The sequence below is a fragment of the Tamandua tetradactyla genome, chromosome 8 (assembly GCF_023851605.1).
Source record: "Tamandua tetradactyla isolate mTamTet1 chromosome 8, mTamTet1.pri, whole genome shotgun sequence".
In the NCBI taxonomy this organism is placed as follows: Eukaryota; Metazoa; Chordata; class Mammalia; order Pilosa; family Myrmecophagidae; genus Tamandua; species Tamandua tetradactyla.
In genome coordinates, this window is record NC_135334.1 from 111509227 (window position 1) to 111524305 (window position 15079).

Genomic DNA, 15079 nt, shown 5'->3' on the forward strand with positions numbered 1-15079 from the left:
CACCGAGTGCTCCCCCATCCTTTTTTCCCCTGCCACCAACTGAATGGAAGTGACCTCCATCAGCTTAAATTCTCTCTTCTGCCTCAATATCCTATCTACCCAGAAACTAGGGCTGTTAAGTGACCCCAAAATTAATTTCTATATTGGAGCCATTATTCATTGTTGAGTTAATTTTTTAGTAGCTAAAATTAGACCAAAAATTATAGAAAGATTCATCTGAAATGTAGGATGAGAAATGGGTCAAGGTGGTATCTATAAAGGCAAGAGAGGTCAGAATTTAAAGGAAGCTTTGTTCAACAGTCAGAGTAACTGATTTTTTTTTTTGGGGGGGGTGCTGCTATATCCCAAACCCTACGTTAAGTTAAACTGTTATCTTATTACATCATACATGTTAATTTTCACTAATAACTATATAAAGCATTAAATGAGGAACTTAAGCTCAGAGAAGTTAACTTTCCAAGGTTATACAACAAATAAGTAATACTCTTCAGCCTCATAGGATGTTGCCTTCAGAATGGTAAGTCTAAAGGGACTTGTAGAATGGTGGATGGGTTTGGCCAGAGAAAGGGGAGGGCTTAATAGGTTTAGGTTGAGGAAGGTTTAGCTTGAGGTTAACCATATAACCAAATTCCATCCATTCCCTCAAGACCTAGCTCAGGTATTCCCTTCTCTCTGGAATCTTCCTGCACTACATTAGTCAACATCACTATCCTTTGAGCTCCTTTATGATACACTACTCTTACCCAATGCATTGCAAACTGTTTTGAAGACTCGTGATGGTTGATTTATGTGCAGGAGACTTTTACTGCTTACTCAAGCACATAGGAGAACTACCCTTCCCTAGCATCCTTGCAACTCTATGACTGGTTCTAGCCAATGGGTTGTGAGCAGAAATAACATGCATTATTTCTGAGCCAAAGCATTAGTCATTAGTATGATATATTCTCTTTTCCTGATCTAGCAATTATGTTAAGATGGCGGGGCCATTGGATCAAAACTCCCAGGATCACTGCATGGAAGACAGCTGCCTCAAAGAAATGCTTGGATCCACAACAGATTAAGAAGCATAGCAAGAAGTCTCTTGGGTGATTGTATAAGACATTGAGATTTTGATGTTGTTTTGCTGCAGCAGACTATCCTGAAGAAAACATTAATCCATTACTGAACTCTTGTCCACTGAGCAATAAGGTTTCAGAATATTTCTCATAACAGTGATCTAAGCAATCACTTCTAATTGATCAGAGCTAGAAATGAGGAAAAGCATTCCATTGCCACCGGTGTAAAAATCCAAACTTCTTACCATGCCCTGCAAAGTTGCAAGAGCTGGCCCTTATCCACCTCTACAATCCCATTTCCAACTATTCACTTTCTCATCCACTCTGCTCCAGTCATATTAGCCTTTTCTGTTCCCCAAACACACGGAGCATGCTCCCATCTCAGATCTTTTACAGTTGCTGTTCCCTCTTCATTAGAACCTTTTCTCATATTTATGCAAATTTGGCTCAACTGTCACCTCCTCAGACAGACCTTCTGTGACACCTTAAAGTCATCCTCATCGTCTGCCCAGCTCAAGTCTGATAAAATAATAGTCTGTCTGTTTTCATTGTTACAGGTCTAGTATTTAGGGTAATGTCTGGAACCCAGAGGTGTTAAATGAATACTTCTTAAACTAATGAAGGCAATCGATCTGACAATCCTGATGTAGACTATAATCTCTTTGAGGAGAGAGAGCAGACGGTGCTCAACTTTGGCTTTTCCTCAGTACTTAATCCATGTGGTGTATACAGTAAGTATCTATTAAATTCCTGTTCCATGGCTAGAAGACTTATTTTACCCATATCATGGTGGATTCATGTCTGTCCTTTTGCTTTTCTTTTACCTCTCATATGTTTCTTAAAGTGCCTCTCCTGTCTCTCTTTCCTCACCACATCCTCTCCCCAATTAAGTTCGGTTCAGCAAGTCTCTTTCTCACCCACACAACGCCTTCTAAAGTAGCAGTCTACCGTGACTGAGGAACAGGAACCAGCAGTGAAATGAATCTTTGGACAGGCCGCACGTCCATGTTCTGTACCTATTCTCTTTTCTACAGGAGTTGGCTGGAGTCTCATGCCTGTACACTGGCGCTCCTAAGTTTTACCCTTGGGTGTTTTGAAGAGAAGTTGCTGTTACCTTCTGCCAGTTGAAAGGATTTGCCTTTGAAATAGACTGTGGGGCATGTTCAGGCAAAAATGGGCTCACTGTGGAAGGACTGGGAAGACAAGACTCAGAAGATCTGACACTGATCTGGGTTGCTACACAAATATGGACAAATCATATGGGATGTCTAGGGCATAGTTTCTGTACCAGTTAAGGAGATGTAGTAGCATTCCTAACATAGAACCTGGAATCTAAAGACCTGAGATTAAGAGTCAAAAACTCTGAATTCAAGACTCAATAGTAGGCACACCCCATCTACTTGTACTCCTGTTTACTCTTTCATAAAATGGAGTGATACCTTCTTGTATTCATCAAGCCTTTTTTATTTCAAGCAACAGGAATAAGCTTAAGCTCATGTAAGCAGAATAAAAGGGATTTATTATAAAGGAACAAGGATGCCTCATGGGAGCCAAGGGCAAAACTGCAGTCAGTTTTCAAGAATGGTCTAGAACAAGGAGCTTGAAAAACATCAGAAACTTAAGAAGTATTTTCTGTTTCTTTCTGAGTTTCTTCTTCATTCTTCTTGTCTCTATGCTACAACTTCCATGTCTGTATTTTACAGGCTCAGCCACACCCAATCCCAGATTTCTGGAAGAAGATTCTGAGTAGCTCAGCTCATCTCTGGGTCCAATCAGCCATGGCTGTGGGAATTAGGGGTCATATAGTACAAATATGGCTACTGCAAGCACCACCCTGAGTATCTGGATGCATTCTTCAGAGGAGGATCTATAACGTGCAGGCTGGGCCTACCATCTAAAACTGTCTTGTGAGTAGTAAATGAGAATAGTCAGCATATAAACTGGCAGGTGCTATAATGGTGTTCATGAAATGGCGGTCATTTCTTGAGTCCCACCATAGGACAGCTATGTCATAATGACATTATAAGGAGTTAGTGCATAAGCTTATGCAAATCTAAAACTTTCTAGTAAATAATCAAGGTTGGAGTTTATGCAGTTAAATGACTTATTCTAAGAATCTAATTGGAATCATATTTCTACATTAGTTATCATCCAATTGTGGGGTTTTTAACTTCTGTAGATCGTGCATAAGGCTCATTTTGAAACTAACATGGGTATATCTAGAACCTAGAGGCACTTTGGCTCCTTGACATTTCCAGGGTGCAGCAACCCACCAGATACTTTTTTTTTTTTGCCATAATTTGAAATCCTTAGTAATCCTAAAGGCTCAGCCTCATAAGCATACTCATTCAAAGTCATTTATCATTCATAGTCATTTATCTTGAAGATTGCTTCCCAAATTACTGGTTTATTCAGACTTCACCAATAACTGTTTCATGAGAGCCTTTTCACAACTGTCATTTGTAAGTGTGCAATTCACACTATGAGTGTGAACTAAGAATGTATTTCTTTAAGAGTTAAAGGTTAACTGGATTAGCACTTTTTCCTTCATTCTGCTAGACAGCTCCTTTTCTGGGAAATAGCACTGGGAAGGAATTGAATATTGTCCCTTTAAAAGAGCCCATTGCCTGCTGTATTTATAATCCTTGCATCCCATGATCCAGTCTCGTGTCTTCCAGCTTCGCTCCATACACTCCTGCTCACATTTGGTTTAGATTTGACTTTTGGCTTGCTTAAGTGGAACAAGATTTATTACAAGTCAGAAATCATCATGCCCCAATATTTTAGGGGGAAAAAACCCTAATCTGCTAAAATAAGCCGTGCTCTTGCTCCGTGTGGTCCTTCCTAAACCAGCCACCCCAGAGATGATAGTACTGGTTGCATTTGTTTAGAAATTGTCGAGATATTTAAGTGCTTCCACCTATTAGCTCATGGGATTCCTGAAATAACCTTCTAAAGTATGGCAGGAGGGAAAAGAACAATGGCTGTTCACGCATTTACATAACGCTTATTGTTTGAGCTCTTACCGTAGTCAAGACACTGGGAACTGAGGATGTAGTGATGCCTAAGACAGACATGTCCCTGTCTGGGGTTGAAAGCCTGTGGGGTCATTGAGTTCCCCCATGAGGCAGGCCCTTAGTAAAGGGTATTGATGCAGACATCACAAACTGTGAGAAAGGTTTTATTAACCTCATTTTGTAGGTGAGATAACCGAAACCACTAGAGGTTGGGTCTGAGTAGGGTCATTTGGCTGATAAGGGTGAGAGCTCACGCTCTCGGCTTTCTCGGTCCAAGGCTGCTGATCATGCTGGACTTTCTCTAAACCAGATGATTCATGTCAACCCACATCAATTCAAACTTTTTTCCCCAGTTTCCCACATCCCATGGCTTGGTTTAGAAAGGTATCTGATACAACACAAAACAGATACTGAGCAACTAAAATGAATAACTTTCATGAGTTTACTCTTACAGGGCTCAAAGGAGAGCAAGGGAGGGTCTTTGTGTAACCAGTGGGAGGTGCTGAGGGGTGAGCAGGAGGGGATGTTTGGGGCGGAAAGTGGATGAGAGGGGACCTCAGAGAAGTGATCCAGGAAGTCCCAAAGGCTGGCCCTGACTCAGTAAGTAACCAGATTGATTATTTGAAATGAGTCATTTGTGGCATGGGGGCAAACAACCTCAGTCCCTCACTAAATTATCGGGAAGCAGGAAGGCAAAATATCCTCCCCTGGGAGAACGATCCTAATTACAATCCTTAGAATTTGCATGCCCCTTTATAGTCTGTAAAGCATTTTCATACCTGTTTTTACATTTGCTGATTGTTTTCTGCAGAAAGGACCAGGTTTCAAGATGACCTAAAATAGTGATTTTGCATTTTTTTTTTCCATTTTGTCAAAATGAACTCTCACACCGTGCTGTAGTATATAAAACAAAAACAGTGGAACTGCTATCGTTGGAATGGAAGCAGAGAGAAATACAGTTTCTAACTAACGCCCACCCCATCAGATAAGGAAAGATGAAACACGTGGTGTCCAAGCTCTTGCCCATGGAGGCCACTGGGGCTGGTTTCTCAGGTGGTCGGCTGATTGTTTCAGAAAAGTGTCCCGTTGGTCACAACAGCAGGACCAAGCTTTCCTGCTACTGGTAGCACTTTTTGAAGTGGCCTCTCTTTGGGTGGGGGCCCAAGGACACTGCCTTCGTTTCACGTAAGTGACCCTTTGACTTGGAGAATGCAGCCACCAAGTGGTTGGGAAGCAGGACCAGACAGCAAGTTTCAGCCCAAATCACCCTCCCTGGAAAGGTCCTTCTTGAAACCTGCATTCAAACAGACTCTCCCCAGCATGGGAACTGACACTGACTCCCTACTTCCCTACAGGATCAAGTTCAAATTCCCTGGCAGAGCTTACATCCCAGCCCCGCCCACCTCTCTCACCTACTGTCTTCTTGTTCCCTTCCCAACCTCTTCATCTGATCTAACATGGTAGTCATCAAACTGCACTCCACTCCCTGAACAAGCCATGCTCTTTTACTTTTCCATAAACACACACAATTTTGTTATTAATAATAATAGCAAACGCCCATAGAGTGCTTTCTATATAGAGCACTTTTCATTTATTTGATCTTCACAACACTTCTGTGTAGCAGACACAATTTTGAACCCCATTTTAAAACATGAGGAAATTGAGGCGCAGAAAGGACCAGTTCAAGGTCGCAGAATTAGGATGCAGTCAGGCCGCAGTTTGAACCCAGGCATTCTGATTCCTAAATTCTTGTTATTAATTACTACAGAGGACTGCCTCTTGATGCTTTGCCCCTGCTATTTCATCTGAAGAATTCTTACTCCTCCTTTGAGACCCAGGCTTAAATATCACCTCCACCGTGAAGCCTCCCTGGTGTGTTCCCCTGCAGAGATTGTGACTCCCTTCTCTAGGGTTGATGGCATTCTACACACACATTTTGCAGCACATATCACATTGAGTGGGAACAGCTTTCATGAGTTGGATTGCTGGCCAGAGTTGGGACCCCTGAACACAGGGCCAGGTCTTATATATCTCGAGAACCTTGGGCACTCAGTATATGGTTGGTGAATGAATGGGTAGGTGGATGCCTGGGTACATTTTCTCCAAACCTTCCCATTCCCTTCAACAAATAACAAATTCTTAGTTTTCCTCAGAAATTCCTGCATGTTCTCTTCAGGACCATGCCCCAGCCACTGAAAACCACAATAGCTTTCTGTGTGAACCAGGTGACAAATCATTCAGCTTTACTTTTAACAGTTCACATTAAAAATAAGCACTGCTTTTGATTTCCAAATATTAAATCATAGTATATGATAGATATATACATAATTCTGAAGTGAGATATGAGTTTTCAAACTCAAAATGCCTCCACTAAAGAATGTGACAATCACCTCCTCTCGTTGATATTTGCTGAATAGGATAGTTGAGGGTCAGCAGATTAATGCCTGTATGGATAGATAGGAGTGTGAAGGGGAGCAAGGAAGAATGGACAGGATGTGTGGATGGACGAGAGGGTCCCTATTGAAATATGGATAAGTGGATGATGGACAAAGTATATACAGATGAATGGATTTGTGGGTGCACGGATGGAGAAGAGGATGGTAGATGGATGGCTGTAGGTTTATGCAGAGATGTGAAAATGATGTATGGAATGATGGACGAGAAGGCATACGGGAGGATGGCGGGAGAATTTGGGCAAACGGATGGAGAAAAGAAAGGGTGTGTGGTCGGATAAATGGATGGGAGAAAAATGGTGAATAAATATGTGAGGAGTTGAGCAAATGTGGAAAAGATGGGTGGATGGAAGTATGAGGGGAGGATGGCTGGATGGGGGCACGAACAGATGTGGGGGCATGGAGAGGACGGGAGAAAAGATGGGTGGATGGATGGATGGTGGTGGGGACGGATACTCGGGAGGATGAATGAGTGTGTGTGGGTGGACGGGTAGACTGGAGGGTAAACTCGTGGGTTTAGCCGAGCCGATTCATCAGCCCCATGGTTGGCCATCACTAGCTTGCCTTGAGCAAAAAATCCACCCAAGTGAGGTGGGCTTTGCTTCTATTTGAGGGGAAGAAGCCTGTGCTCTCCCTCCCTCCTCCCACCCCAGGAGTGTCACAACCTCTCCTTCCCTCCCCCTGGGAGGGGGGCACCACCGTCCAGTGCAAGGGCCTCATCTCTGATCTGGCTCCTCTTCCAGGGTATCCCGTTGCCTGAGAAATCCAGCAAGAACCATTCCCAGACAGATGCGGAGAGAAGCTCTGAGGACAGGAGAGGCCAGAGCGCGAACCTAACGGGGCGAAGTTTCAGGACTCGGTCATCTTCGTTCCTTAAGCCGCCACTCAGCTGGCCTGGAGAAGAGAGCCGGCCGGCCCTGGGGGGCGTGGGTTGGGGGACTGCGAGCCCCCCGAGGCCCCCGGCGCCCCCCAGGAGCCCTGAGCTACGGTCTCCCCAGGAAACCGGGCGGGGATGAAGAGGCCCGCGCCAAAGAGGGCTGGTACGTCTTTAAACCTCTGCTTAGTCACAACCCCTCGCTTGGGTGTGTCCTGCGCTCGCGCCCTCCCTCCCTCTTAGGTCACTCTTTCAGCTCCTGAATAAAAACTGCAGCCAACTTCCGAGGCGGCCTCATTGCCCAGCAGGACCCCCAGCCTCTGACAGGTTCGGTCCTCCCTCTTCGCCCCGTCCTCCGCCGCCCCCCGCCCCGCGCACCGGGACCCTCCAGCTCCAGTCGCTTGCTCTCTCGGTTCGCTGGGACCCCATGGCCACGTTCTGGTGGCGCGCAGCCTGGGGGCTCTGCCTCATGCAGCTGAGCCTGGCGCAGATCGGTGAGTGCCCGCCCGAGCGGGGCAGCGGGAGGGGGCGCCAGGAGAGCGCGGGAGCCGCACGCAGCCCCGCAGCCCCGCAGCCCCGCAGCCCCGAGCCCCGCAGCCCCGCAGCCCCGAGCCCCGCAGCCCCGCAGCCCCGCAGCCCCGCAGCCCCGCAGCCCCGCAGCCTCGCAGCCCAAGTGGGTCCTCGGGGATCCGGAGGCGAGCGACCTGGATTTGGCTAAGGAAAGCCGGGCTGCGATGTGCGCTAAGCAGTAGGCGCGTGTGTTGGTGGGAAGTACCGTTTTGTTGAAAGCAAAGAGAAAGCGAGAAGAAAAGTTTGTTGGGCAGGTTGCCGGCGCGCAGAGATCTGGGTGAGGTCGCTAGAGCCGAAGCACATGGCAGAAAGTAACTGCGCTGGATGTGTGCAGCCGCGTGTCCCAACTGACAGGCTCCTTTGCCCAAGGGCGCTGGAAGCCCGGGCTGAGCTGTGTGTGCCCTAGCAAAGCAAGGCCAGAGGCTGGGGCAGGGACAGGGGACAGGAGCTGGCTTAGAGGTAAGGCAGCGGCAGAGACTGACACAGAGGCAGGTCAGGGGCTGTGGCTGGGAGCAGGAGCTGTTGGCAAGGTGGTCACGTTTGCGTATGAGAGAGCCCGTGACAGTGAGCTTTTTAGAAAGGAGACCTAGATCCCTGGAGCTCCCCACTGCGGCAGGGCTCTAAGGCTCTTAGGGTCAGCTGCAGTCACTGCTGGGCTAGAGAGCTTTTTGGGAACTTGAACTGGCTTAGCAGGAGGTCTCTCGGAGCTCCCGGAGGTGCCACTCCGGACTGGGGATGTGAGTAACAGATGGAACCACTGGGCGACCTGTTCAACCCTTGCAGCCTCCTATTTCTAGTTAGTCTGGGGAATTCTAAACGGAGAAGATGAGCCTCAGCAGCGCGGAGAGGAGCTTGGGCACTAGAGTGGAATCAGAGACTCTGGAGCTGGGGCTGCCATGCCCGGTGCAAATAGGGGTTGAGCCGTTGAGAACAGTGGAAGGGAGGGGCTGTGCGTGTGAAGTGTTCTAGCCCAACTGAACTCCAAGCATCCCCTTTTTTATCTTTATATGTGCAGATAATTACATGGCCGATTTACTTATCGCTAGCAAAATTAATTTTTCTTTTAAGCAGTGCCAGCTGGGTCATTAAGATAGCCCAGCCAACGGTTAATTCTACTCAGCAAGAACTTATTAAACCTAATTCTGGAGATACCAACAAAGTAAAAGACACAGTCCCTCCCTGGTATTTCAAACTGAGGATATGGCAATCCAAATTTCCTAAATTTAGGAAATCTAAATTTAGGATTTAGATTTCCTAAAACAAAAGATCATAATAATAGCAACAATAGCAATAGCCACCGTTTATTGGACGCTTCGGCTGTCCCAGGCACTCTGTAAAGCCTTTACATTTCTTATCTCATTTTACCCTCACAATGACCCAGTGAGAAGGTCCTGTTATTATCCTGCTTTATAGGAGGGAAACGGAGGCTCAGAGAGGTTAAGTGGTATGCCCGTATCATAGCAAGGAGTATGACTGGATTTGAGCCCATGTCTGCTGAGTTTCAAAGCCTGTACTTCATTGGAATATGTTGGATTGTGTGAAATGGACAAACTCAGAAAGGATTTCAGGGCAGAAAGGGTTTGGGTGGACCAGAAGCCTTCAGGAGGCTTCCAAAGGGAACTGGAGCTCCAGGGGCCCTTGAAAAACAGGAATGCCTAGGATGGGAGAGAAGAGAGAACTTGATGGCAGGAGGAGCCCTGGGTCTGGCTTCAGAGACAAGTACTGTGGGTGGATTCCCCGTGGCCGCCAGAGAAGTTTATTTACAAGTTACCTGCTGGACTGTCTTGGGCTCTGTCTCTGAGGATTCTGACTCCTCACGCCTTCCAACCTCATCTCCCTGATTTGTCTAAAGGGTCCCACCTCCAAATACCTGGCACCCTGACCCTGAAGCTTCTCTTGGAGAGCAGCAGGCTCATTTGAGCCCCATGTTTCCACAGTCCCTTTGGGCAAAGTCATTTAGAGGAAACCCAATGAAGTGCCAGTAGCAATAACTGCCTCGGCCTGGCTTTCATGTGCTTGTAAAGTTGTTTGGAAGGAACTGAGACTTGGAAAGGAGACATGATTTCACAGAGGGCTTGGGGCTGGGCGGCGGAGGTGAGGCGGAGGCAGAGGAGTGGGGAAGGAAAGGCGGAGCTGTTGCCCCATTCTGGGGAGTGGCGGGCTTTGGGAGACAATGAAGAAACTTTGGAAGGGACAAGATTTGAGGAGGAACTGGAAAGCAAGAAGTGGAGAAGTGGCCAGATAAGTTAAGCAACATTGAACACCAAAACCCTCGGAGTTGGGGAGCAGGTGTCTTGAACTAGGCATCCTTTGCAGGAAGAAGAAAATTGCTCCAGGGAGAGGCGAGGCAGGGTGAGCCCTGAGCCTTCTGTGAGCACACGAGGTCACTGTTAGGGAATTGCGCCCCTGGTGTTGAGAAGGGAGGTTGCATCTGCGAGCCTAGGATGTGGGGGCTGCATGCCTCTTTCTGCTCCCGCTGAGTATTAGAGACCCCTCCTCTTGCTGGGCCTTAGGGCTTCCGTTGTGTTTTCCCAGGTGAAGAGATAAGGAAACCAATCTTCATCTCTGCTGAGGTTAGCATCACTTAATTCAGTTATTCCCCAGACATCTATTTCCTTTAAAGGCCCAGTGCCAAATATGTTTGATGTTAGCAGCCAGTAGGAAAAGCTTCCATTTTCTTGCAAATTGCCCTCAAAGGATCCCCTCCCCTTCATTCACGAAATATTTCCTGACTCCCTGTGATAGATTCAAAGATAGGGACTCCGAGGATCCTTTAGAAATCCCCCACCCCACATTTCTTTTCTTTTTCTTTTTACTGAGGAGAAAACAGGCCTGGAAAGAGAGGGACGAGGGACATCCCCTCTCTCAGAACGTGAGCACTGAGCTGGGACCAGAACCACATCTGATCCTGAGAACAGGGCGCTTTCCACATTTTGGGTCTTTGCAATACCCTTTTGAGGGAGAGGAAGGGTATAGGCCCCTCCCTCTCACCCCCACCTTAGCACCCATGCATGGCTGGGAAAGGTGTGGGCTGGGGGGACAGCGTTCGTGTCATGGCTTACACGTTATCTTCAGCACTCAGCACAGCTTTGTGTCTTAGTCTACAGTATAGCCAGCTTAGATGTACTGTAAGACTAGTGACACATATTTCTTACCAGAAGGCACAGTTGATGCTCAAGGAAGATTCTCTGTGTTTTCCTGGAACATCGCTGGATCCCTGGGGATTAGGAGCACTCCCTTTTTAAAAGGCCACAGTATGTGTTCAAAGCGGGGCCCTTAGGCCCTAGGAGATGGGAAATAACCGTTTACTAAGCACCAAGCGTAGAAGCAGGTGTCAAGACAAGGGGGTAGCAAAGGTTAGCTCTGATAAGCCTTGAAACAGCTGTATACAATTAGTAGTCTTCTTCACTCCGTTTTGTAGAAATGAGGACGGGGGTGCTGGGGGGGGGTGTGTGGAGTAAATTGCCCAGGACACACAGCTAATAAGTAGTGGAGCTGGGGTGCCCACTGGATCCGCTGGACTCTGGTACCTGTGTCCCTGCAATGCATTACTTTGCCGTGGAGGGCTTTGGAAAATGAGTGTGGTTCACCCACCCCTCTTTTGTTACCCTGGGCCCAGCGAGGGGAACCTGGCACCAAGGTCTCCTCTCACCCCCTCTGGCTTCCCAGCCCCGCCCTGCTCTGCCTCTCTCCCCACACCCCACCCCTCCTCCCAGACTTTGTTGCAGCTGTCAGAGATGCCAGCCTGGTTATTTGTGACTAAAGTAAGTCAATTCCCTTATCAGAGTACAGCTGCCCTTCTAGACATGCTCTCATTTTCAGGCTTGGAGACAAGGGAGAGGCTGTGCCTTGTCTAAGAGACTCGCTAGGACATTGACCTCTGCCTGAAAATTAAGAAATAGCTTCTGCAGAGCCTTGCACTGTAAGCATTTCACATGCACTGACCCTGAAAGCCCCTCACCACGTGCTCAGTGGGAACACTCGGCAGATATCAGACAGTGTGTGCCACCAGGAGGGAGAGTCTGGAAGTCGAGGACAGTGGGTTGATGTGGTTCTCTGCAGAAGTCAAGGATCCAGAACTGAAACACAGTGTGGAGGTCTAGGTGACACATGGTCTCCCAAACAAGGTTTCTGCTCAGCCTCAGGTGGCAGACCGTTCCAGGCTGGAGTCCCCTGACGGAGAGGAGCTGGTGGCAAGGGCTTCCCCACTGTCCATCCTAGCTGGGACTGTCGTTGAGCCTGGGGCTGAGATACAGACTGCAGTTGGGTTTCCCCAGCACCCCTGTTTTAGCTGACTCCACCCAGAGCGTGAAAGGGAAGTGGTTCTTGTGAAAGAATGAGCTGAAGCAGACGGCAGATGGTGACGGCAAAGGGTAGTTTTCAAAGGGGATCTTTCTGCCTCAGAGAGAAATTCTGGGGATTTGCACAGCAAACAACCGATGACTCAATTTCCTTTGTGCCCTGCTTGAATAGGAAGGATGCAAGTGCCACGTGGTAAAATTGCCGGGGTAGCTGGTGCCTTCTGCCTTGTATTTGAACCCTGTTCTTTACTCATTTGGCATCTTGAAAGTTTTCTTAGATGTGCCCCCTCAAACAGGGCGTTGGAAAGTCAGCCTGGATTGTCAGAGTAATGGAAGAGGTGCCTTCTAAAGTTTGTGGTCCTGCAGCCTGGCTTGGCTTGGGTAGTAATTGTGCATTCTGAATTTTCTGGGACAGTGAGAATTTCAAATATCCTACCAATGGATGCAGAGTATGTATTTTGACAAAATGTTTATATATTTTTTTTCCTGCAAATAAACACCTGGCTTCATGTGATTGGAAGTTCAAAGCTTTGAATGGCTTTGCACAGAAATAAATGCATCCCTTTACAACTTCCTAGTCAGTTTAATGTCAGATTAAATGGATGTTTGGCTCAGAAAGTGTGTATTCTAGGGGGATATATTAATGTCCCTCTGTTCTCCTGATCTCGATCACCTCAGCATATAACGTATCAGGAAAACCACATATTTGATCTTTGCTTGCTCGATGACGACATACGCAAGTTGTGGGTATGCCCGTGAGTACATATGCACCTGAATCCATGTGTCTGCACTTATGTAATGTGGGTGTTGTTGATCAGTCTCCTAGGCATTTGTAACATGTCTTCTCTGGGCTGCATGCCATGTCCAGTTCTACAGGGGTATTGAAAGTATGAGATGTGAGCCTTACACTAAAATCGATTGTTCCACTTGCACATAACACATGCAATTGAGGGATTAACTGGGCTGGTTTAGACAGTAAGGCCAATAGCATTGCAGAGCTGAGGCAAAGCAAGGAGGACTGGGAGCAATCAATGAAGGCTTCAAGGAGGAGGTGGCTGTGCATGCAGGATAAGATCTGAACATACAAAGAGGGACTGAAAGGGTGTGTTATGTTTCTGTTAGCTACTATTATTTTATCCACTTTCTAATAGGCTGATTAACTTGACAATCTAGTCAACAAACATTTATGTCCTGCCTATCCAATGCAGCAAGTAGATAAGCACTGGAGTGTCCATTTTCAAGAAGACGCAGTCCTTGCCCCTGAGTAGCTCACCGTCTAATATATGGTTTCTTAACTTCAGACATTTGTTGGGACGGGGCAGGAAGGTGCATCCTCTGCATCGTAGGTTGTTTAGCAGCATCTTTGGTTTCTGCACAGTAGATTCCAGTAGCAACCTCCCCCAGTGGTGACAACCCAAAATGCCTGCAGAAACTGCCAGTGGCCCCGGGAGGACAAAATCACTGGCAGCTGAGAATCCCTGGTCTAGTAGAATGGTGGCCATCCCCATGACCTCTTCTCTGACACTGTTGTGTTGCTTCCCATTCATTCTCAGCTGACAGCCTTCATGCTATGTGGTAAAATCAGTAAGATCATGCAGAGAGGACTTCTTTTGCCTTGAGTTATCATGCCAAAGAGGGCCGAAGATTTTCACACCTCCCAAAAGGAGAAAAACACTTAAACCAGTATTTTCACTGATCTGTCTCCGGCAGCACAGTGGGAGACCTGTGACACTGGGGATCACGTCTCATTCATTTTTGTAGCCCCAGCTTCCTGTGTTGTTGTCCCATAATAGTTACTAGTGACGGTTTGTTGAACTGGAATGAACATCTAGGATATAGAGATAATGGAATAATGGTAAAATGGAAACATGCTGGGTGGTCTATCTAAGATGCAGATACATTGCTGCATATATGATAACAGGGGTGATGGTTGTCTTGGTTGGGGCAGAGCTGAGGCGGCTGCCTCGCTGGCCAGCAGCCCACTGCAGGGCTGATGTCCATGTGCCCAAAGCTGTTTGTTTGTGGCTTTGGTGGCTGCTGGCTGTGGCTGGGGATGTTTGTCTAAGGGCAGGGTCGTAGGTACTTGGGCTGAGAAGGGACTGGGAGCCAGGCGGGACGATGATGCTGACTCCCAAATTTAAGCCTCCGAATAAAGACTACCCACCTGGACTTGTCATTATTTTGGAGATGCTGATCTGAGGTTGAAACCTTGGTGAGAGGCCCACGCCGCATGCCTGCCTCTGCTGCTGCCTGGTGGAAAAGCAGAAGTACGTCACAGAAGACTCTGGCCTTCTCCGTGGGGCTCTTTGGCTAATTATCAATCCCCTTAAGGAGCAAGTTTCCCCGGAAACCTGACGGCAGACTGGGGGTTACGGTGACAGCAGCACACGCGGGACTTCTCTCTGCAGAGCTCCCTTGCAAAGTCTGAAATTGCCCACAACTAGGCAATTCTGCTTGCCCCTGGATCTTTTGTCCTGGGAGATTTGGAGATGGTGGGGAGCAGACACAGAATGAGGGGATGGTATTGGCTGAGGAGGGGGCTCACCTTTCAGAACCAGATCAGGGTTCTGAGGCAAGTATCCTTAAGTGCAGTGTGGGCGGACAGACCTCGGCATTTCTGCCTCAGATCCCAGGTAGGTGTGGAGGGGCTGAGTCATCCAAGGAGGTGATTTGCAAGGCTCCCTTACCAAAAACCTTCCCAGAGTCTTCAGTTTTTTGAGACTAAAGGTTAATTGCAACACTCTGGAGGTAGGGCGGGGGGTGGGTGGTGGGGGCGAGAAGATTATTTCCAGAGACTAATAATGATGGG

The 15079-nt window shown here is 47.5% G+C and overlaps 1 protein-coding gene across 14 annotated transcripts in view; it reads left to right on the forward strand.

Moving 5' to 3' along the window:
* The first annotated feature begins 7638 nt into the window (after positions 1 to 7638).
* Positions 7639 to 15079, forward strand: part of CD44 (CD44 molecule (IN blood group)) — an 87143-nt gene continuing 79702 nt past the window's right edge. For 5 of the 14 annotated variants that reach the window (XM_077114395.1, XM_077114394.1, XM_077114397.1 and 2 more), the window contains exon 1: positions 7639 to 7893. In XM_077114395.1, the coding sequence (XP_076970510.1) occupies positions 7827 to 7893 (67 nt within the window). In that variant the 5' untranslated portion in view covers positions 7639 to 7826. The remainder of the gene's footprint in view (positions 7894 to 15079) is intronic. The other 9 variants (XM_077114399.1, XM_077114401.1, XM_077114400.1 and 6 more) reach the window with 6 other exon arrangements.